Below are 25,017 nucleotides of genomic sequence, written 5' to 3'. Positions count from 1 at the left end.
GTGCTCTTTACTTACAAACAAAGAAGCCGAAGAATAATGAGAGGACGACAAAAGATGCATATGAGGTGGCAAAAGGAGTTAAGAAGACACACACTCCAGACAGAATGATGCAAATGTTGTTGATCCAAAGGGGATTGACCCAAGGTAGATCAGCAATAAGTCCAGAAAGGACTCTCCCAACAGTGTTAGTGATGCCAATGATGGAGATCAAGAAAGTTGCATACTCTGGCTCCACCCCCTGAAAGTGTTGAAAGATGTGTCATCTAACCCAGCTAAAGATACATAACTTGTATTCTAGTTTTGCAACAGATTCTAAATAAAAAGGCAAAATAAATCTATGCTAGGTAGGTTCAAAATGAGCAGTTATGCAACAGGCAGCCACATCTAATTTTCTTTGTACTCAGTACTAATGTTAGTTGTCCAACTTTATAATGTAAAAAAGAGAAGACCTAGCTTTAACTTCTTTAAACATTTTCATGTATCAGCTTATAATGCAATAATCACACAAACTGCTGAATATAGTCAGTGTATCTTAATAAAACACTATACAGGACTGATGCAAAAAATTTCTTTAATTTCTTCAAATACTCTTCCCTGCTTATTATATCTATTCTAAACCATTAGAAGAAAAATTTCACAAATTGCTAAGCTCCTGATCTAAAATTTTTGTCATGGTTTCACTGCCTTGAACCAAGTCAGTTTTCAATGATTAACAGACAAACTGATTGGGTAAAGATTCTCATGCCTCTGCCATAAAAATAAAATCCCCTAAGTTAATTATTCAACTTTTGCCTTGCTCCTATAATTTCCATCCAAATTCAACATAAATAAAAATAATAACCTATTGTTGCTTGTTGTCTTTAATGTTTAACATATAAGAATTAATTTCAAACAGCTTGAGGAATAACCAGTCATTCAGTTTAAAGACTACTGATATATTGTTGTTAACACTACAGTTGTGCTGATGTATTTGACACTAAAACAATTAATCAGTCAGGTGTGGAATAGTACAGAATGTTCGTTTTGTGCTCCACTTGAATGTGAAAACCTAATCTTAAAGTAATATCACTTAGGCATGCAAATGATGCTGTTGATGGGTGAAATTACACTTGTACAGGACAAGAGAAAAGAATACGATAAAGTACATAAGGAGAGAATGATACGAGACAAAACCTGTCAAAATTAAGATCATATGCATCAGCAATGGAATCTAAATAGAATATATGGTATGGACAGATGAGAAGTGGTTGGAGAAGGCAAGAAATGTCAATAAATATAGAGCTTTCTTCATGAAGAAAGACTAATACATACTGAGAGAACAGACTGCTGAAATGTAAGCAAATTGGGACAATTCCATGGAATGTTATGAGCATTAAGAATGCAAAGTCCTGGATCTGGAAGAGTTTGAGTGAAGGCACCATTAAAATTGTACTCTGACATAAGGAAGTAAGAAATGAATGTGGATTAACAAAATAACATGAGTAATCAATACAAGCTGTAACAACTGATTTCTTAAAGACTGGTGAGGGGGGAAAAATAATAAACAAAGTACATAATAAGGATCTGTAATTGAGGTACTAGAGGGTAAAGTTAACTCAGAAACCAGTTTGGCCTCTGAAACATCATATGCAAAGAGACTGACTAAGAGTGAAGAGAGACAAAGGGAAAGAAAGATAAACATGAGTTCTGTGGAAGGACATGGTAAGAGAGTATGTGGGAAAGAAAGATGTTAGAATGGAGGAGTATTCTGAGTCAAGCAAAGCTAAAAGTTGGAGCAGACTTGGTTTGGAACAGCTTGTTGGACTGTGGAAGATGGCACACAGGATGAAGATATATCTATTCATAAATTATAAAATTCTACCTTTTCTATAGCTGCAGCTGGCAGGTAAACAAAGGGTGTGTAGAAACCCAGCATGCCAAAGAGATTTGCTACTCCAATCAAGAGAAAGACTGGGTTCTTCATCAGTGAGAAGTCCATCATCTGGCTAAGAGTTCCCCTTATGGATTCTGGCACACAGGAACAACATCCTGGTAGTAAAAAAGGGAAAAGAAATGTCACAGTAAGGTAGTGCACGGAGAATTTCCCAAAATATTTTGGCTGCTGAACACCACATCATCCATATGAAGTACTGCATCACAGGCAGCTCCATGGGAAATGTCATCTGATTACTATAAGAAGATATGCCTTGAAAAGCTTGTTTCATATTTTACAAAGAAAGCAACCATAACACTGAAGTGTTAGATCTTCTAGTCATAGTCTTTAAGCCCTCCCTGTTTCACAGTTTTCTGACAGTTTCAGAAATTATCCTTCATGTAAAAAGTTATTTGGTTGAATTTTTCCCCTCTTACTATGAAAAAAATCCTGGCTCTAACCAAGACCTCTTTCCAGAAGCTCTTGCAACCCATGACTGTAATACTTGCAGGTGCAGGGTGATATAATCTCCGTTGGGGTGAAGTTCTTTAAAACAATCATAATCCCAGTGGTAGTTTAACCCAAGATGACTCTTCACTTGTAGTGTAACCTCAAGCAGGCAGAGTCCAGTAACACCAATATTTTCCTTTATGTACTGTAAAACAGTCTTCAAATCCCCACTTTCATTCTCACACAATGCTGCAGTTACTTTGCCTTTCATGATTTCACTCTTTCCTGAACATATGATCCAGCTAAGATACTCTTACTCCCTGTTTATCTTTTATTTTCATGTATTTCATATCTACTTGTGATACACCAATTCTGTCAAATACTTCACAGCATTCATTTCGTTTTATTTTTTCATTTCTAACATTGATATCCTATGCATCCATACACATAAAGGATGGACTTCTTATGAATAAAAATCTTTAGTAATTTCCTCTCACCACATCAAATGATACTCAAAGATCAGACCGTAAGATGTAGTACTACAGTATTATGGGAAATAACAACCATAAATGCAGTAACATTTATACAATAGTTTACCATTCGTTATATGAACACAAAGCATGAAATACAAATTTTTTCACCGGAGACAAACTGCTATAGCTCTGTTTACATAGAGAACAAGACTGACCAACTTCCTCCTCTGGTCCATCAAGAGCATCAAGAACAACTCTAGATGCACCAGTTCCTTGTAGATTGAGGGCAGACTCGCGGTATGACAGCATTGATGCCTGTGACTTGAATTCACGTAAGTTGGCAATACTTCCTGAGTAAAATATATCTTGACGTGACATTGGACGAAGCATCATTGATTTCTGCAAAATTTAGAAAAGACAACATTTCTTAGCAACTTTATAGATAACTATTCTTCTACCAAAGCAATTTCTGATAGTCCACTCACAGTTTCTGCCTCACCACTGCCACTGTTGTTGTACAGTGATATTCAAAATCTACTCTCACTCACAAGAATAACTAATTGAAAAAACATTCTTTATATTGTTTTAGCATCTCTGATGACTGAATTTGTAACTATGTAAAGTAAATTCACAGTAAAAGTGTTCTGATATGATTTTAATGCATAATATATGAGAATTAAACAACATATCAAAATGACATTTACTATATCTAAGTGGATGTTTGATACAAGAAATGTTATTCACCTATACCAAATTAAGACTTATCATAAACATTTAATTCAAGAAGGTAATTAACTGTACTATTCACAGAATTACTAGCACAAGTAAAGCACATTAAAATATGAATATGATTATCACAAGTCATAACAATATCTACATTACAAGGAGAAATTATTGATAATGAATCCAAATATCCAAATGAAAAACATCAAACTGTTATGATTTTCTCCAATACTTTAGTCTGAATTACTTGCAATGTTATAACATGAATAAGTCAGCCTAGGTAATCATGACATGATCTCTTGCATCATTATCATATTAGATACTCACAGATGAAGAACGTCTCTGGCGAAGTCCAGCAGCCTCAGGATCAACAAAAGAATTATTGGAATTGACACGACCATAGCCACCAGAGAAACGACGCATCTCTTGAGAGCCTAAGGACCGCAGATTTGATGATGATGCTTTGGGTGTTGCAGGAACCACCTAGTAAAGACATGGATATGTAGTTACCATAAAATTTGATCAAAGGAAGTCTTTCATCCAGTATACACATCTGCAAGGACACAACTATGCTTGCTTACAGCAAAGTAGACAAACAGTGACATCTGTTATTACGAGATGGGTGGGTAACAGCATGTTCACACTACATATTTTCTTAAAATACCTAATTTCCAACATATCCACCCTCTTTCATACTACCTTATCCAAGACCCATCCCTTGCATCCATACAACACTGTTGGGTATGTTATCAATCTTTGCCCTCTAGGACAGTGACCTCTTTTTCCACAAATTTCTCAGTGCATCTAGGACCTTTTGCCCCTCTCATCCATCCTATGGATGACTTCAACTCCCATAGTTCCATTCACTGCCATGCCCACTCCCAGATATCTAAAGTCAATGGGCTAAGCAAGAGCAAATGAAGCAACCAAGGAAAATATTGGAAAGGTCTGTGGGGATCATTTCAAATTGCAGATTTTGGTTTTATTGCATTATAAATATAGCTCGACAGTAGATGTGAGTTAATAAGACCATTGTTTGTGTGCTTCTGGTGCAATCTCACCCCTAAGGATGTGTGAAAGTCCTCCTGTACAAAAATTTACCCAGAATTACTTCACGGTATCATGGCATTAATTAAAGTTCAACAAGCAGGCAACATTACATTACACAACTGGAACACTGGCGCATCCAAAACAGAAAGTCTGCACCCAACATAAATCCAACATTTTCCTCTTAATCCCAGAACACTTACCAGTTCCAGTTTTAAAAGAACAAAAAGAACCCCTTAGTATCTTCTACAAACAATTTATTTACTCCTCCCTGCACTAGGAATCACACACACACTTACATTATATATATATATATATATATATATATATATATATATATATATATATATATATATATATATATATATATATATATATTCTTTCTTTTAAACTATTTGCCATTTCCCGCGTTAGCGAGGTAGCGTTAAGAACAGAGGACTGGGCCTTTTTTGGAATATCCTCACCTGGCCCCCTCTGTTCCTTCTTTTGGAAAATTAAAAAAAAAACGAGAGGGGAGGATTTCCAGCCCCCCGCTCCCTCCCCTTTTAGTCGCCTTCTACGACACGCAGGGAATATACGTGGGAATTATACTTTGTTCTGTCTCCCACATCAGCGAGGTAGTGCAAAGAAACAGACAAAAGAATGGCCCAACCCACCCACATACACAGGTATACATACACATCCACACACACACACATATACATACCTATAAATTTCAATGTATACATACATATACACACACAGACATATACATATATACACATGTACATAATTCATACTTGTTGCCTTTATTCATTCCCATCGCCACCCCGCCACACACGAAATGACAACCCCCTCCCCTACATGTGCGCGAGGTAGCGCTAGGAAAAGACAACAAAGGCCACATTCATTCATACTCAGTCTTTAGCTGTCATGTATAATGCACCGAAACCACAGCTCCCTTTCCACATCCAGACCCTACAAAACTTTCCGTGGTTTACCGTAGATGCTTCACATGCCCTATTTCATTCCACTGACAGCACATTGACCCCGGTATGCCACATCGTTCCAGTTCACTCTATTCCTTGCACGCCTTTCACCCTCCTGCATGTTCAGGCCCTGATCACTCAAAATCTTTTTAACTCCATCCTTTCACCTCCAATTTGGTCTCCCACTTCTCATTCCCTCCACCTCTGACATCCTCTTTGTCAATCTTTCCTCACTCATTCTCTCCATGCGCCCAAACCATTTCAATACACCCTCTTCTGCTCTCTTAGCCACACTCATTTTATTACTGCACATGTCTCTTACCCTTTCATTACTTACTCGATCAAATCACCTCACACCACATACTGTCCTCAAACATCTCATTTCCGACACATTCACCCTCCTCTGCACAACCCTATCTATAGCCCATGCCTCATATCCATATAACATTGTTGGAATCACTATTCCTTCAAACACCCATTTTTGCTCTCTGAGATAACATTCTTGCCTTCCACACATTCTTCAATGCTCTCAGAACCTTCACCCCCCTCCCCCACCCTGTGACTGACTTCTGCTTCCATGGTTCCATACATATATATGTATTTCACAATCAGCTGCAACTGCTCTAACAGATGAAATTATCCCACTAAAATTAAGCATTCTAAATGGTCGTAAATACAGCATTTTTCAAAGTAGTTAAAAGTCTATAAATGTTCATTTGATAAAAACTACCAAAACATACCATAATTTGATATAACTATGTGTTTTACCTTCATATGACTTGCATACTCCACTTTGGAAAATCTTCTCTCAAAATTTGGGACGGATCCATTTTTTGGAATGATCCCAGAGGAACCATGAGCCATAATAGGTTGGGAACAATTTCGTGGTATTTTCCCAGTGGCAGCTAAAGCAGCAACACGAGCTGGTAAGGGTGCTGGGACAGTGCTGCTACCGTCTGCCCCATTCACCAGACTCTGCCGTTCATCTCCACCTGAAGCCATCATAAAATATACATCTAAATTCCACAGGCACCTCTCGATTCATTGGTACACTGCTTCTTATGCTCCAGAACACAAAAAATATTTTGTTCATGTAGCTACCAAGAACAAGAAACTTTTTATCTCTTAACCTATCAGGCTAAAAGATTCTATTTCTTAAACTATGGTCTATTAAGCTACATGTTGTAGCGATGGACAGAATATTACACTCTCAAACAGTGTCCTACATGAAGTACATGTAAAAAGTCCCAGTCAATCAATAAATGTGAGCAGGTGTTCTTCCTGTAAGAATTCAAAATCATAAAAACTTACACTACCTCACTATCGAGGGAAATGGCAAATATGTACGAAAAAAATCATAGACTTTAGAGCCCTCTGAGATCCCACGACTACTGAAAATCTTATGGAACAATATCATCTCACATCAATCTTTTTTTTTTTTGCTCTCTGGAGCATATATAAGAAAATTCAGTCAATAAAACCCAACCTTTCTAAGAAGAGAGCTTAGCTACTATTACTAAATGAAGAAATACTAATGAAAATAATATGCTGAGGCTCACCAACTAATCAGCAGGAAGAGATTCATTGGATGAATGCAGCATATAGTACTCATAACCTACAGTTTGTCACTCAATGAATGTGGCATGCTTATATCTACACCAGATGAGATGGTAAGAAGTAAAAAAGGCCACAAAGAGTCCAGAGCATCATTTCCTGTAGCCTGTGCACAAGAATTCCCTCAATATATTTCAAGTGTTTTACTGTACACAGTAAATAGTTTCCGAACAAATACATCTTTCAACAATATAAATACATCTTGTAAACGCTGAGAAATGTTAATCACCAGTGTGTTCATGGTCAGCAGCATTAGGGGAAGGTGAAGTATTCTTCTCTGATGCAGCTAAGGGTGATTCCTGGTCAGGAGGGGTACTACCTTGCGTCTCCTGGATGGTTGGCAATGTTAGGCTTGTTGGCACAGGTGTAAGGTATCCAGAGAGGTTAAGATGTGAATGCACCCCAGGGTCAGCATTCACAGCTTTCTAGTAAAGGGGAAAGAAGAGTTAACTAAGCAATCTTTTTGTATTTCTAATCTCTCTCTCTCTCTCTCTCTCTCTCTCTCTCTCTCTCTCTCTCTCTCTCTCTCTCTCTCTCTCTCTCTCTCACATACATACATTCACACTAAAAGTACCACAACAGAGCATATCACGAAACTAAGCAAGTAATGAATCAGGAAAAGTGTAAAGAATTTCTTTTATACTGAAAATTGCATGGAACAAGAACAGAAACAACAAATGCAGTCTTAAAATCCTTGAAAAAAATTATATGATAGTATGGCAAGTTTAACAGGGAGGGCCCAATATGTATACAACAACCTAACCATACTGCACAAATAGGTAACCATATCCAAGCAATCAAAAGTAAGAACAGTAACCACAACAAAGTAATTACAAAGGTAATCATACATGCTTCTGTATTTCTTACACCCATCTTTATTCGTTCTAATACTTTTTTCATTCATTCTAGCTCTTATATATCTATAATCACTGCAAAACCCCTTCCTTGAAACTGTTTTAGTTTTTCTCCTGGACCCCCTTTCCAGGAGTCCCTAAAGCTTTAAAGAAAGCAGCAGAGACCCTTTTGGAGTGAGAAGTTCTTTAAAAAACTGTAGTCCCTTTTGCCAAGAGATGTAATCACAGGAAGGCATTTTGGTAATACCCTCTCTGGCCTTTCCTCTTACTTACTTTTGGTCGCCTCTCTACAGTGCCATCAGGATGCGTATATGTGAGGTAGGTGGAGTCATACAATGAGCTAGCCTCCAAGGCTGCTTGCTTCTCCTCTGCTAGACGTTGTAGGAGGTCTTTTTTCTTCATCCTTGGCACTTCCAAAGGTCTCATAAGGGCACCAAAGCACTGCAAGTGACAATGTGTCACAAAAAATCATAAAGGCAATATTCTGGGGGAACAGTCTGGGTCATATATCCATTCAAAAACAGGAGGAGGCTAGCATAGTGTTGCCTTACTACACAGTATTGGTTAACAGAATGAGCTTGGCACTCACAGATGGTACTCTAACCATGGAAAAACATGGAAAAACAAGATTCCATTTTCAAGAAAAACAAACAAGTCAGAAGAAATAGCATACCTATTGTAAGTATTTCAATAAACTTTATCTCAACTGTACAGAGATTATCATAAAACATGAGATAAATCTTGTCACAAATATGACACATCTTCACACATTTGATTATTTTAGCATAAGTAGTGCACATTTTTACACTACTTTTAGAAACAAAATTCAGTGTATATGCATTACATAACATACTAAATATATTCACATATATATCTTTCTATCTAGTTGTATCCTGTATGCTAACTCACATATCTATCTTTCTATTCATCTGTATCCTGTATGTATGCTAACTATCTCAAATCAATCAAGAAACCAACAACAATATTCAAAATATAAGTTGAAACATTATGCATGCTGACTGAGATATGAAAAGATTAAAGTATGTTATTCTTGCCTGCACTAAGAAAACAAAATGCTTAGAATGAATGAGGGCTTTCCAAGCAAGTATTTACAGAAAGTATAAGTATGGAAGCATAAAAAAACAGACAAAATTACAAGAAAGAACTAAAGACAAATAAATGGGAAGACAGCAATTTGGAAAAAATAGTATGGAGTTTGAGAACATGTAATAAACCATTAGTGATGCTGATGTGTGGATGTGATAGGGGAAGAAAACTATCAAAAGGAGGAAAAGACATTAAAACTTCCCACAGCAGCACTTCCATGGGTGAACAAAGCCAAACAAAATGAGACCTAACCAGTCTCTGTCTTATAGTACTATGTTCATACTACAGTATTACAATTTAGGGTATTATCTAGCTGCTTACTTCAGTCTCTAGTTCCTCATTCTCCACAGATACATCATTTCTGGTAATATCTCATTCCCCACAGGATCATCATTTCCTGTAGAGGATCATGGCAGAAATTTCCTATGCCCTCCCTGGCATGCTCCATATCCCTCACACCTTCCTAGATCCTCTTCTCAGTCCCTTACTCTGCCCTTACAAGATGCCAGCTGTCTTCCCCTCACTCTGCTTTCTACCTTGCTTCTTTCCATATTCTTTGCTATCCTATCATCATGCATTTTCTAAGTGTCATCCAATGCTTTCCTGGCTTTCAGCAAATCACATGAATATCTGCCTGTCTTAATTTCTGAAACTGAATTTTACAAAAAAAATATTTCAGGAGAATCAGGTGTAATGAAAAATTGTCACAAACTCACACAGCAGTTAAGAATCAGTCCAGCTATGATTAAGTTAGTTCCTTGCCAAGAGAATATTGAAATAAAGTAATTCAGCAGTGGTGGGAAGATCATGGTGCCAATTCCAGAGCCACAGACAGCAATTCCTGTTGCTAGGGCACGTTTTGACTCAAAGTAATAACCCACACACACCACTGCAGGAAGGTAGATCAGCCCAAACCCAAGTCCTAGGTTTAAGAGAAAAATGACAAATTATATGGGGCTTTTAAAATAAAGAAAACAGCTTTTCTGACACTAAGTTCAAATACATATTCTTGATGGGGCTATCTAGCATCAATGGACGAGCTTTTTCTTTATCAACATCAATAATTACATTTAGGTATCTAATATGAATTTCAATATATTTCAAGTTTCTTACATGTAGGAGCCTTTATATGGCTATTAGATAAGTCTTTAATATAATAACTAAATCTGAATTTTGATGTGGAAAAAGCAAAGTTATCTGAGAACATACACTATATAAATCCACTAAATCCAAAAGAGTCATGACTCTTATTATAACTAAAACCCAGAACACTGTTTCATATGTTTCCTGTGGGGCGGGGTAGCGCCACGAATGGATGAAGGCAAGTATGAATGTTGTACATGTGTATATATGTATATGTTTGCTAATGCAGGAGACAGCAACAAAGTATAATGAATAAAATATGAATATATATATATATATATATATATATATATATATATATAGAGAGAGAGAGAGAGAGAGAGAGAGAGAGAGAGAGAGAGAGAGAGAGAGAGAGAGAGAGAGAGAGAGAGGAAAAATTGACAAAAATATATGTGTCAGAGGTGGAGGGAACGAGGAGAAGTGAGAGACCAATCTGGAGGTGGAAGGATGGAGTGAAAAAGATTTTGAGCAACTGGGGCCTGAACATGCAGGAGGGTGAAAGACGCGCAAGGAATAGAGTGAATTGGAACGATGTGGTATACCGGGGTCGACGTGTCAATGGATTGAACCAGGGCATGTGAAGCGTCTGGGGTAAACCATGGAAAGTTTTGTTGGGCCTAGATGTGGAAAGGAAGCTGTGGTTTCTGTGCATTACACATGACAGATAGAGACTGAGTGTGAGCGAATGCGGCCCTTGTCTTTTCCTGGCGCTACCTCGTGCGCGCCCGGGGGGAGGGGGATGCCGTTTCATGTGTGGCGGGGTGGCTACGAAGTGGATGGGAGCAGCAAGTATGAGTGTGTACGTGTATATATGTATATGTCTGTGTATGTATATGTATGTATACGTTGAAATGTATAGGTATGTACATGTGCGTGTTTGGGCGTCTATGTATATACATGTGTATGTGAGTGGGTTGGGCCATTCTTTCTGTTTTTATTGCGCTACCTCGCAAACGCGGAAGACAGCGATTATATATATATATATATATATATATATATATATATATATATATATATATATATATGTGTGTGTGTGTGTGTGTGTGTGTGAGTGGACGGGCAGTTCTTTGCCTGTTTCCTGGCACTCCTTCGCTGACGCGGGAAACGGCGATCAAGTATCATAATAATAATAATAATAATAATAATAATAATAATAATAATAATAATAATAATAATATATTCATGTATTTATGTATTCTTCCTACCTCCTATAACACCTTGAAAAACCATCAGGTATTCAACGGAGTTCGCAAAGATGGTAAGGAAATAGGCAAAAGATGCGATGAAACCTCCAACAATACAGACAGTGCGGCATCCGTACTTGTTTGCTAACGATGACACAATGGGCCCTGAAGGGAAAAAGTGGTTTAAGATCTTGTTTCATAAATCACTGAAGCACACAGTTAAAAGAAAATCCTAATCCACATACACGGGATACAAATCCAAAGAACAGGAAGTTTAAACCTTAATACAGTGACAAACTTCAGTGATTCAACTGCCAAATATAAGTGGTATCCTTTGCAAAATCGGGTCTGTAAAAAAAAGAGAAAAAAGCCTTAAATACCTGGCCAGATTTCCATGATAAAGAATTCTAATAATTTTCTAGTACTGAATTTAATAGAGTACATACTTGAAAATGCCCTCCCTTCCTTATTGTTAAAAGTTTAACGTAATTAGCACTCTAAGGACAGAACTGAAAAGCATAAAGCTTATTTTAGCTGCTTTCGGAATTGGGTTTCTGTATGTTTCAATTGGTTACATCCATAGATGCACACAGACCCAAAGTCCAAGCGAGGTACTGTTAACGCTAAGAAAAAAAGTAGTAAAAGAAGGGGATAGTAAACAAATTTGTGTTCTTCATCATCATTAGTATTTGGGACTGAAACCCCATAGTTGTTTAGAATTTTATGTAAGGTACTTTATTACACATACTAAGAAATAAGTATGCCCCAACAATATGTCCATATCCAAGAAATCTTAACAAGTTAGATATAAACTTACTACTTAAAACTTCAGAACATAAAAAAAAAGTTATTGGGATAGACATATGGACGTATGTATGGGCCTAAAACCTCAGATGTAACTTCAACCCTGAGCAAGGATCAAATGACTGAAAAAATTACCAACTATGATCGAGATCTAAGATAATCAAGCATACATCCTGTCTCCTACAGTACTTCCGTCTACTAAGAGGACTCTAGCTGTGGTGTGCGCTGATATCTTTTTTTCTACTTTAAGTATTCTCATCTGAAAGCTCATGAAACTAATATTTCAGCTAATCATCTGTAAGTTCACTGACAGACATACTGCTGCGTGGGACTTAGTATTCGGAGATTATGTAATTCATTTACAAAACAATGGAAACTTACCTGCGCTAAGGTAAACTCCAGCAAGAAGAGATGGAATCCAAGCTACTTTTCCCTTTGGGGCATCAAACTGCTTGGAAAGGGTTTCAAGGAAGGGACTGAAGGAGTATGCGACACCATCCACAATCGCATTACAGAGGAAAGACACCACGACGATGACCCATCCCCAGCCACCATCAGGAGGAGGTGGGAGCTCGGCTGGTAGTGAGGTGATGGAGCCTCCATCGTCGTCCTCATAATAGTGAACATCTCTACCTTCGAATTCACTCTGGGGACATAACAAGGGCATTAGATGTGAAATGAGCTGCACTAGGACCATCAAGAAAACGGTATTTGGAAAGAGGGAGAGAGAGAGAGAGAGAGCGCGGCAACACCTGTATCACACCTGAAAGATAGTACAGCCTCGTAAAAGACCTCACTTCGAAGAATCCATCCCGTCCCTGCTACAGAGTGTAATGCAGCCTGGAATCTGCAGTACGTGATTCTGATACAATCTTCGTTGCCGTCCTCTGAGTCTCATAGCATAGTTATAGTTCATATTGGTTTTATCTAAGTTGCAAATATGTTTCTGAACAGCAAAGTATGTATCACCAGTTTGTTCATCCCCTTAAAGAAGGGCTGAGGCGGCCAGCATAAACTGTTCTTCAGTGGTGGAGCAAAGCTACTGGGAAAAGACTGTTCACATACACTTGAACATGCTATAGAGAGGGAAAAGTGGGAGACATGATTACGGAATTTAAATATCAAAATCGATACGACAATGCCAATTTACGCTGAACAACTCAAACAAACGTTCTCAGTAATTCAAATTATCTCTACTCTTGAAGCATGGAGGATTCAACCAACTAGAGAAAATCAATAGAAAGTCAAATGTGAAGAAACATTTCCAAAGTAATATAACGCTGGACGAATCGAGCAAACCAAGAAGAGAAATGGTAAATACTGAGGGCAAGAAAAAGTTCATGATGTATAAAGCGGCAGAGCAGTTAAGATATGGGTCCTCACGAGTACAAACCTCCATATGCACAAAAGGTAAATCCAAAATGTAGTCACCCATACAAACTAATCCGTCAGCCCAACACTACCACCGTCAGGACACTGTGATAGCCTTGTAGATTAACTGATGGTAAGCTACATATATCACAAGCGCTGCCGACAAGGAATAGCATCAAAAACTACAATAAAGTAACTAAAGCCATTAATCATATGCACTGTCACACTGTTATGTGATAAGTGTATGACAAACTAAATTACAATCAAAAACACTTTAAAATCTAATATTAATGCTCAACAAGCGACTAAAACAAATGCTAACAAACCACTCTAATATACCAAAGTTAGCCCAGTAATCACACTCGGGTTTGTTTATTCGCGTATTTTAGGTTGCTAATATTGTTGTTAGTCTAAGGTTCTATGTACACACACGATGGCACCAAATAGATACATTAAAAGCGTATTTTTGGGTGGCGTCTCTTTCTTGACCTCTGTTGAAAATCTAATCGAATATCTGTTCACTTGAAAGATATATATATATATATATATATATATATATATATATATATATATATATATATATATATATATATATATATATATATATATATATATATATATATGTTTTTTCCTACCCTAGGTTGGAGAGCAAAGAAATAATTAACAAAACAATAAACTAACCTGGCCTAGTCAAATTATTACAATTCTAAATGCACCTCAGCCTGAGAATTTATTCAGATAAGTGATGAAATCACTCCAAACGATTTTCATCGTGAGAAGCATCAAGACGCGCCCTCCAAAATACACCTCAATCGAAGATAATTTAGTCTAGCTCAAGAGCAATGGTCGCACTCAGTCGTCCTACCTGTTGGTCCTCACTGAAGGACACTGTGCGGGGCTTCCGTCCTTTCTCCATTTTTCTTTGCTGAGATTAAGCTCCTGTCGTGCACGGCAGCTCTCTAAAGCAGATCACTACTGTTCTCCCTTTCAGTTGGGTTTTCTTATATATATATTTTCTCACCACTGACGTCACCGTACCGTATGGTACAAAATATTGTATAGCATGATCACCTTTTTTCTTTAGCTTACACTGCAGAAGCTGTTTATATACACATATATGTAGACTAACTATAGATTCTACAGTGGTTCTTTGTTCTACACATCACCTGGGGCAACACTATTCATGGCTGGTCGTCATAATATGTAAATATCTGCAGGGCTATTTTTTTTTCAAAAGCTGAAGGGTGAGATAATCGTCACATTAGGCTTTCAGAATGTATTACCGTGTAAATTCTACTAAAATATGAGTAAAAGACTAGAATATTACCCTCATCCTATATACACTGATAAAAAAGTTTTTATAAAAACTTCCTACATTTTCAATCACTTCGAAACGTTTAATTTAGTTTAAGGCAAATTTGCTAATGTTAGGAATGGCTGGAGTTTAAATATAAAATATGAATATAAAAAAATATAAAAGACTTACAACCCACATTTCACAAAGGTCTACGGACATCAAAATCTACGTTTCACAAAAAGTGAACTGAATGTTATGCGATGTTTAACAAGAAAGAGGCCTACGAACTCCCTACCCTCGATAATTGATAGCCGTGTCTTGCTTTACCAAGATTACGCCAAGAACAGGCGAAGAAAGACAGCATTCGTTTACGTCAATTCTCTGTCATGTACAATGCATCGAAGCCACAACCCCTTATCCACAACCAGGCCCCACAGACCTTTCCATGGTTTCTCCTCGGCTGCTTCACAAGCACTGGTTCAGTGACAGCACTTTGCAACCCATAATTCACAAAAATCTATGGACGTCCGTCTTATATATGACAACCAAAAACTCTACTGAATCAAAACCCTCGCTTCACAGCAAAATGGTCAAGACCCTGTAACATTCGATTTACACAATATAAAACTTATGTGCTAACTAAACCTCAAGAAAAAACTCTATTGCTTTACAACCTTAATAATTTCAGTAACAAAAAAAAAAATGACCTGACCTGAGCCTCACAATCAACATTTTACAGAAAATCCAATGGATCTACAACCTATTTCACGACGAAAAGCCTGAATGGGCTTACAACGCATGATGAGTTTACAACTTATGCTTAAAAAGAAAGAGAAATGACGGACTGTCTCTCATGAGCAAAATAAAAATCTCTTAATTTTACGATCAACGGTTCAATAACAAAAAAAAAATGCTTTACTATCAATCCTAATTTCATGGCTATAAACTGTCAGTACTCATCAATCCGCGTTACTCAAATTAAAAAGAAATACATATACTTCCCATACCACATCTTGCAAATAATTAAGTTCACGAACCCACATATCTACAAAAACTCTAAGGACCCACAAACATATATCCTACTAGCAAAAAGGTTTAGGGATTGACCAAACCACATTTCAAGATAAAAATGTTACCCGACTTACCAAGCTACGTACACCTACAAAATGTTCATATCTTATGTCTTCAGCCTTTACTGATTAACGCAATAAGAGACCTTGTAAATTCTATCACGACTCTCCTTCTGGCAGTTATATTTTCTTCATTCGAAGTACGTTAATTGGCTTTACAATCAATAGAAATAAAGCCCACATAACTGGAGCAGTTACATGTATCACCGTTGAAGCGAAAGTCAAGTACCAATTGTCATATTACCTAACCAAGTTCTTCTATGCCATATTTATTATATCGTTCCTGGTTCCTGCTTGTTTCTCCTAGCCGAAGAAATCGATTTCACACTGCGTGACGAATTCAGCAATAAAAATCATTCCTTGCTCCATCAAAACTTACATCAACTCTCTCATCGTCACCGGTTACAATATCATTCCGCAAAGCAAAAATAATTATCAAACAAAACTAAAAGCATTAGCCAGAGTGAGAAGAGGCAACAATGTAGAAATTTTCGGATTATTCTTGTCCAGTCGACTACATCGTCTTTATCGAAGTATGACATTACACTTTCGTTCTTTACGGTACATGTTTACAGGCAAGTATGTCTGTATCACATACGTCTAGAAAATCCATTTACTCATCCGTATACCCGTAGATCCTTTAGCGCTTCAATCTGTCCAATCATACACATGTCAGTTCACCCCCTACGGTCAATTCAACTCAAGCATTTGCATGACTCCTCACATTTACACATACCCTGATAACAGGAAAATGACAGATCTTTCAACAGAAGCGAGTGCCTTCCTCTTCCGCGGGAAGCGACGTCAGCAACAGGGTTATGATCTTGGGAAGCTCGCCAGCGTTATTTTTATAACAAGCGGAAGGCAACAGTCAGTATCTTACTGCATCATTAAGCATGTTTTTAGGGCACTGCCCATTCCCTCCTCTATTTATCAATCTCCAGAGAAATCATAGTAAATCTTTAAGAACACAATCATGAACCCGTGCCTCTGGAGGTAAAATAATCAATACACCTGATTCGGTTTACAGACCCAATATATAATATTGTGACGTAGGCCTGATGAAATGTGAACACCAACTGTGGCTGAAGGTAAGCAGGGATCTGGTTTACTATGTAACCAGCTTAAAGATAACTTTTCACGTACAAAACAGCCCCTGTCTAGGTTCAGGGAAGTCATAAAGTCGATCTGTTCTACCTCGCAAGAATGTTCCACAACACAGGGTCATACATTACGTTAGAGGAAAAGAGCGGATGATGCTCGTTGTGACGTATTCTTGTCGTAAACAGTCGTGCAACGACATAAAGCAACCGATACATCTGCTGCCTACATCACTTCCCACACCCGGACAATAAAAAAAGGGCAGGCTCACTTTAGAGAAACTAGCTGGTGCCTCGTCTAGCTTACCCTGACCCTCGGGTACCTGGGCTTGTTACTTGGTATATTTGTTCTACTGGTATATCGGTTTACCTTGGTAAAGATGCCTTCAGCCTTGGCATATGTTGAAAGTACACACTTCCTGACTAGGTACGCTATCTTGCTTATGCTATATCTTTGTTGTCCTTGCTGAGCACGCTATCTCATTAAGACTATCTCTACTGGCCTTGTCTAGATATCTCTCGTCTCGTGTCTTTGTATTTTGGTTCTTATGATATCTAGGCTCACCTTAGCATGCACATCTGCTACCTCCATCCACTGGATGCTTATCCTGGTACTTGGGCTCCCTCCTTTAAAATCTAGGCCCACTACCATGGTATCTGGGCTCAGTGACTTGATCGAGAAACGAAGAGGATTTCATCGAAGCAAAAGAACCCATACCCTAAGATATGCTTTTCTATGGCTCATTGCGATAAAGCCGCTGTATCGCCCCGAGTACCTACATAGCCTAGACTTTCCTTATCATCTCGCATTATCTTATCTTTCTGATGGAAATTGCGACAGGTAAGATGTTTTCATGGACGTAATGTAAAACTGTATCGGCTTTCGATAAAAGTGCTGATGGATCACATTTTCCCTTCATATCTATATTCGTAAAAGCTGTTCGTGCGTTTCTTCATACACCAGTTGACAAGCATATTAAGCTTTTAAATAATCATTATTTTCCCCCTCATATGCACAAGACAGCTCGTAACGTTGTCCTCAAGGATCGTTCCGTCGTCTTCTGGGGTTTAATTTCTGTCTTCCGAGCATCTAATCTTGCGAAAATGTTTACGTTCACCGATCGTACCGTCGTGCTATGGAATCGTATCATCCTGCTCAAGAGATTTACAGTGGCTGAAGATTATACAGTTGGAACATTCTATGAATCACCTGGAGAGATTCACTCCGCCTTCTCAACGTTTTTCCAGCCAAAGTCAGGTTAGGATCGGGGCATAAACCAGGGAATTACTGACTAGTATTCCTCGGTATAAACCTAACACAGTCTTAACTTGCCTAGATTACATGGGGTAAGGGTGGGATCTAGTGATCATCAGATGATTTAGGTCTAAAGAGCAGAGGAAGTGAATGTTATAGTAACGAAATTTTATGAGCCCGATGAAAACATTATGAGATTAACACATGAGCTTGTGTAAACTATCCCAGTAAACACAAACAGGTTGGTTCACCCATAAACATACAAGCTAGCATACAAATACACAAACGCGTGTGAGCGTAGTCACAGTAAACCCCCTCCTCTATCGAATAAAACATCGTCCCCGTAACGCATTGTTCTCGCTCAGTCACCCGTGCCAACAACCTCTCTCCCTAGCAACACACACACACACACACATACACACACACTACCACCACCACCACTCCGTCCGTATTGCTGATTCCGTCCTTTTGCCCGACGGAAATACAGCTGACCAAAGACCTAGCCTCTACTACCGCCGTGGGCGTCCAGATACAGCGACAGACATTGGCTCCTCCCCAAGCGCCTGTCGATGTCTAGTTGGCGCCGGGCCAAGTACGTATGTTCTGGGGGAGCCGATGTTTACGGCTCTCTCAGCTGATCAATACAGTGCCGACCACGTGGCTCGTGGACTGGCCTCGACTAACGAAAGCGACATTGGGTAGGTTCCGAAAAGGGTTAAAAGAAGCTGCTGTTGTTAGCCGACGAATTTGCTGCCGTGCGACTATGAAAGCTGTTACCCTCCAAAATACATGTTGTGGGTGGAAGGCCCTTTTTGGGGAGCTGATTCCTTTGAGGTTAATGGTATGACGTTGGATTGCTAGGGTTGGGTCAGTCACACAGTTACGGTTTAGGGTTTTTTCCCATTGAGGTTTTAACGGGTGGGTAGTACAGATATGAGGGTTGTTCCGAGGTTGTGATGCTTGCTTTTCGTGGGTTGTTGTTACCGAATTATATCGCTGGGAGGCTGGGGTTGGATGAAAGAGGAATCATCCCCAAACGTAAAGGGATATTGTGGGAGTGACGTTACAGTAGCTGTCCTCAGTGATATTGTATAGGTGACTGTCATATCAGTAACGCAACCTTAACCGAGACTTTTGTTGAGGTGAGGCCGCAAGGTAGCGTTGTTGTTGTGGACGTGAAGCTAAGACCCCGGGTGGTTAATGTGAAGGGTTAACACCAGCTGTCACCAGACCTGTTGTCAACATTGAGAGGAACGTGATCACGACTACATTATATCTATGTTCAGAACACCTGTAGTGGGTAGAGTGAAGTGGGCTTGTATGTGGCTGCAGTCTTGTTAAGGGATGTGTTTCTTCCTTTTTTTTTTTTCGAAGAGTTCATAAAATAGTACGCAGGCGGTGGAAAGTTATTTAGGGACTTGTTGTTGTTGTTGTTGTTGTTGTTGAGTTATCGACAGCCTCGAGTTACCACGACAGGTGCTCTCCTTTGAACACCAAGTACTTACTAGTAACCTTTGAGCACGTCAGCACTGACCCTGTGGAATGATGGCTTGCCTTTGACTAACCTTGAACTGACGCTCAAGTCAAAGGCCAGGTTATACTACCCAAGGACAACAGCATCGTACTCAAGAAGTGATCATCCCTCCCAAAGGCATTAATTCACTATCTGTCATGGGAGTAGAACCAGATGGAAGAGGGTACAGATTCTCTGGCCTCCACTTGCCTCTGTAAGACGTACCCAACATTCTAACCCACGGACGTTCACCATCAACCAAGGATGAGAAAGGCCTACGTGGGTTTTCATTAGCAATCACTACTGACACGGAACAAGACAGTTCCGAAAGCGTGGATATCATAAACTGACCCCATTCTTCCACCGAAATATCATCGCGCATCAACACTATGCACAGCTTTCAGAGATAAGCCGAGCGTTATCATACTGTTTATGAATATTTAATCAGGGTGGGCTTCCCAGCAGGGCAGATGGCGTAACTTCGAGTGACGCGCATTTAATCATATCAAGAAAACTGGACCTGTTTACCTGTCACCGAACAAGTGCTATTTTGAATTGCTCGAGCCTTCAAAAGACCTAAAGTTATCATATATATATATATATATATATATATATATATATATATATATATATATATATATACATATATATATATATATATATATATATATATATATATATATATATATATATATATAAAGATACACAGAGGGAGACTTATGTCGTAAAAGTTTGACAAAAAACTGGAGTTGTGGCCGAGAAATCCTGGACCAGAAAAAATGACGACCAGGGGTGAGGGGCTTGACGGCGTAAGTGAAAGGTGGGAGCAGAGCCGAAGCAACGCGCTTAATGTTTTCCCAGTGGGAAGAAGAGAGGGCTGTTATAACCAAACCATTACTGATACTAACTCCCATGCTTTTATACGAAACTTTAGGACCTTCCATCCCACCATATTAGCAAATATAAGGTCCAGAAGGTTGCATCACTTAGATCTAGTGGAACTGTTACTCCCTTCCTGGAGAAAAGAATCATATTGGCGACCACCCTGTACTAAATATCTGCCCGTGTTGGTCAACCACTCCCCTCGCTACTTACCGCACTGCTTACTCTGGTAATTTGCTTACATCGCTTTTGTCCGTGCACGCGAGTACTACCTTCTATGGCTTCGTGGGTGTGTTTGCCCCACTGCTTTCTTGGCCTCCTAAAACTACAGTGCAATATACCTCTTTATCTCTTACGTCTATATTGATTTGTATGATTCATCCATTGGCTACCCTAACCCAACACTGTTCTATTCTGCTATCACACTATCTTTACATGTATCCTCCCTGGGGTAAATGTGGTCGATGCAATGCTATCAAGACCATGACGGCTGTCTGTCATCATACAGACGTCTAAAGTGACTGTCAGACGTGAATCCTATACCATGTTTATTCTAGACAACGTTCTCCCTTACCCACCATGTCCACCTACCAACGATATAAAAACCGTATCTATCTGATATTCACCATATCTTACGTAGATATATTTTTCTCCGTTTGTTGTTCGCAAGAGGTGCGGTACTACTGCGAAAACGAATTCTGTAAATCACTCGTCACCCCTCTGAAAACATCGGCTTTATCTTCAGGAAGTATTTGCTTGACTTCATCCCTTCGCAAGTGACACAACAGCTTACTTAAATCGAACGTTTTTTCTTTGTAATAACAACTTGATCGTGACATGTAGTAAGAATGAGAGGAACTCCTGTTCAATCTGTTGTAATAACAACCAACCATGGCTCTCACCACTTCATCGAGGAGGCCCGTTAGAATCTTACTTTATCTGGGATTATGTAGCAATAAATAACTCCCGTACATATATAGAGCCACAGTCGGAATGTGGAAGCATCAGTGACAGATGTCGCAATAAAGAATTGCCCCTCGTTCAGTAGCGTTATGTTCGCCAATATAGTCGGCAGTTTGTGTGTCTCGTCCTTTGTGAAAGCCTTATGGTGTCTTCTTGTGAGAAAATCATCCCTTGTAACAGCGTGTGTGTGTGTGTGTGTGTGTGTGGGTGTGTGTGTGTGTGTGTGTGTGTGTGTGTGTTAAAGTGGAGGGGATCCAAGGCTATGTTCGAGGCCACTTTTATTCTCTGTACTCTGCACTGCGACCCACGAATTTTACGAGCTCTTGTTCGAGCCCCGGACCGTACAAACCAGATCACGAAACCCCCAAACAGTGATATCCAGACAATTTATGTAACAGCCGTAATGTTAGTCTTAAAACCTTCAGCCGTAGGGAAAAGGGATTAATGTTGATGCTTAGGATTTTTGGATAACCAATTTCACAAGTATTTCTCAAGTTATTTTACATCAAACTTATATTTTACATGAGGTGATAATCAAAACCCCAGGATAGACTGAAAAAAGTTTGGGATATATACTTGCAATTACTTTGTTAACAAGCAGGAAACAGGTTCAAAAGGAGCAGAGTGGAAAATGTACAGGCCACCCGTTGAGGCATCATGCAAGGCGAGTATCCCTCAACCCCACACTAAGATTGCACGCAACGTTGTGTTACCCTATCAAAAATAGACGCGCGAAACAAGACTAAACTTGCGCGAAACGTTGTGCTGGTCTCAAACATAACTACGTTATCAGACAACAGGTGACCATAGCATTCAGAAAAAAATATTCGGTGTTATAACAAAGGAGTTGTGATGCTGAAGATCAGTGTAATGCGGTACACCTGACGAGCGCTCACCCGTGAGGACGGGCGACACTCATGTAAGCGGTAATCTTCCTCACTCATTCTAAAGCAGGTGCCCTCGTCCCAACCCCACACAGAGCTGCTACAGGATGCTGGTGGCCACGTACATCCGTATTATTTCTCCCTTTTCCTCCTCTCTCCTAAATTCATTAGATATATAACTTTTTCACATTTCTCCTGAGACACACACATCTCTCTACCGTCATATTGGATCGGAAGACCAAAAGACAGTCGGATATCCGGAAAAGGTGGATACGTGGATGGTAGGAGTAAAATATCATTAGAGGATATATTGCAAGAATTCCAACAGCCATCATTACCGACAAAATTCACTCTCAAGAAAGAACACGACTGGTCAACCGCAGGCATCAGTGGCACACGGTGGATACAGCTCCCTGGTGATCGACTCGTAAACTACGAAGGTTGGATGGCCGAAAATACAACCGACCTTGGCTTACACTGAAAAAGCCAGATGTCTGGAGGTCAGTTGAATGATTGCTCACTGTGCCTTCTGTCTGTTATCTACCTTGAGATCCTCCTAGGCACCGTCCCTTCCTACTTTACCATTCTAGTAGACTTCATCTACCAACAACATTCTACCCAATGTTACGCTGTTGTTTGAATTCCTCTGTATTCTACTTTACATCAAATACCTAATTTTAATATCTATGGTAATTTGATGCTACCGTGGGCCGGGCCAGTGGGAACTATCCATACCTACAATGGAAGAGTAGCACACTGCTTCTTCCCCCGACTACCGACAAACACAGACTAGCAACACAGCCGTGAGGATACAGCAGTAGCAATGAAGCGGAAACTATGAAAATGGGTGTTGCCCAATACATATATATATATATACTCCGATGGCGCCGCCCTTGAGGCAAGGGCGTCGCGAAACAAAGGCTGTCACATCCGTTCTCAGCCTTATCGATTGTCCTTTATCTTTATACAATCTATACCATAATATGTCGCCCAACAACCTAGGCAAACAGATACTAATGGAATTACAGAAATTTGCCGAGTTAAAAACCTATCTCTTTCCACCTCTATGTCGCTCTCGTCGTGTTCGGTCAAGTCAGAAAACAGACAAACAAGCCCAGCTGGTAAAGATGTGTCAGCTACGAGCGTCGTTATCAACAGATACGGCGCGTCCGGGTGAGATAAGTGGGACTGGAGGCGAGTCTGAGCGGTAATAGTGTAGAGGTATAATAGTAGGTGCGTCCTTACCACATCGTCATAGAAGGTGCGTTTCAACAAAACCACAGTTGACAGGAGTCCTAGTGACTAGATATATTTCTCCCCTTTATCAGTGGCTAATCCACTGTGTAACCCATGAACATAACTCTTCTGGATCCACTGAAATACCTCATGACTCCTTGATGATCTCCCCATGAACCCTATATATGGCAACTTGACCCTATGTTCGTCAACCATATGACACGTTCCATATAACAGAGCTCTCCTTGTGACCCACATGACTTCATGTGTCACCCCCATGGCCTCTTGACATAACACGACGTTTCCTACCCATTCCTTAGTAAATCATCCCCATGGATATCCTCCCATAGATATCCCCATCTAAAGCCACATTACCTCCAGAGTCCTCCCCATTTTCTGAATATGTGCCAGACACATGACCCATTGTGTTCACATGACATGACTAAATCTTCCAACCATGACATCCTGTTTTCTTTCATGACTCTGTAGGTCCACCTCATGACTAAAGCTCTTTCCCAAATGGCTCGTGTGTCCTCATGACCCTTTTTCTTCCCCATGACTCCATGGGTCCCCTAAAATTCTATATGTATCCTCATCAACTCAATTATCTTCCCTGTCAATTTATATTACCCTAGTTATAGTAGTGGGTGGGAGGAGTTGGGAGGGGAGGGGCCATCCAATCAAAATGCGTTCCCTCTTCATGACCCTTGCTGCTCCCATCATACCGCTATGCATCCTAATGACCACCCCTGTGACAGGGTCCGTCCAGCCTGGGCATGCATCTCGCAAGCGCACGCACGTTGCCTGACGCGCATGGCAACATGGGAATACTCATGACTCGTCCGGCAGTGAGCAATAGCCGACGCGTTGCCAACGTTCGCTTTCTCGAGTTTCACAATCGTTTTTACTCGAACTGGGACTACGTCATGGGAGGCGAGCTGGAGGAGGGAGGGATGATGATGACAATTTCCTTTCTTAGGAATGAGAGGATTACATGAGAAGGGGAGAAGGAGGGATGGAGAGGCAGGCATTAAGGGATCAAGGGAGGAGAGTGGGGTATTTATGAGAAGAATGGCATCATGGGGAGAGAAGGAGAGAGAGAGAGAG

The 25,017-nt window shown here is 39.7% G+C and overlaps 1 protein-coding gene across 16 annotated transcripts in view; it reads right to left on the bottom strand.

The window, feature by feature from the left end:
• LOC139747594 (monocarboxylate transporter 14-like) overlaps positions 1-25,017 on the bottom strand; it is a 112,645-nt gene that overhangs the window by 28,253 nt on the left and 59,375 nt on the right. For 9 of the 16 annotated variants that reach the window (XM_071660043.1, XM_071660052.1, XM_071660047.1 and 6 more), the window contains exons 2-12: positions 14,516-14,887; positions 12,661-12,925; positions 11,497-11,640; positions 9,865-10,070; positions 8,315-8,482; positions 7,417-7,612; positions 6,342-6,565; positions 3,886-4,041; positions 3,051-3,234; positions 1,862-2,028; positions 16-238 (exon numbers count right to left, since the gene is read on the bottom strand). In XM_071660043.1, coding sequence (XP_071516144.1) covers positions 16-238; positions 1,862-2,028; positions 3,051-3,234; positions 3,886-4,041; positions 6,342-6,565; positions 7,417-7,612; positions 8,315-8,482; positions 9,865-10,070; positions 11,497-11,640; positions 12,661-12,925; positions 14,516-14,566 — 1,984 coding nt within the window. In that variant the 5' untranslated portion in view covers positions 14,567-14,887. The remainder of the gene's footprint in view (positions 1-15; positions 239-1,861; positions 2,029-3,050; positions 3,235-3,885; positions 4,042-6,341; positions 6,566-7,416; positions 7,613-8,314; positions 8,483-9,864; positions 10,071-11,496; positions 11,641-12,660; positions 12,926-14,515; positions 14,888-25,017) is intronic. The other 7 variants (XM_071660056.1, XM_071660039.1, XM_071660042.1 and 4 more) reach the window with 1 other exon arrangement.

This window comes from Panulirus ornatus, chromosome 69 (genome assembly GCF_036320965.1).
Source record: "Panulirus ornatus isolate Po-2019 chromosome 69, ASM3632096v1, whole genome shotgun sequence".
Taxonomy (NCBI): Eukaryota; Metazoa; Arthropoda; class Malacostraca; order Decapoda; family Palinuridae; genus Panulirus; species Panulirus ornatus.
This window is presented reverse-complemented; position numbering and strand designations above follow the sequence as displayed.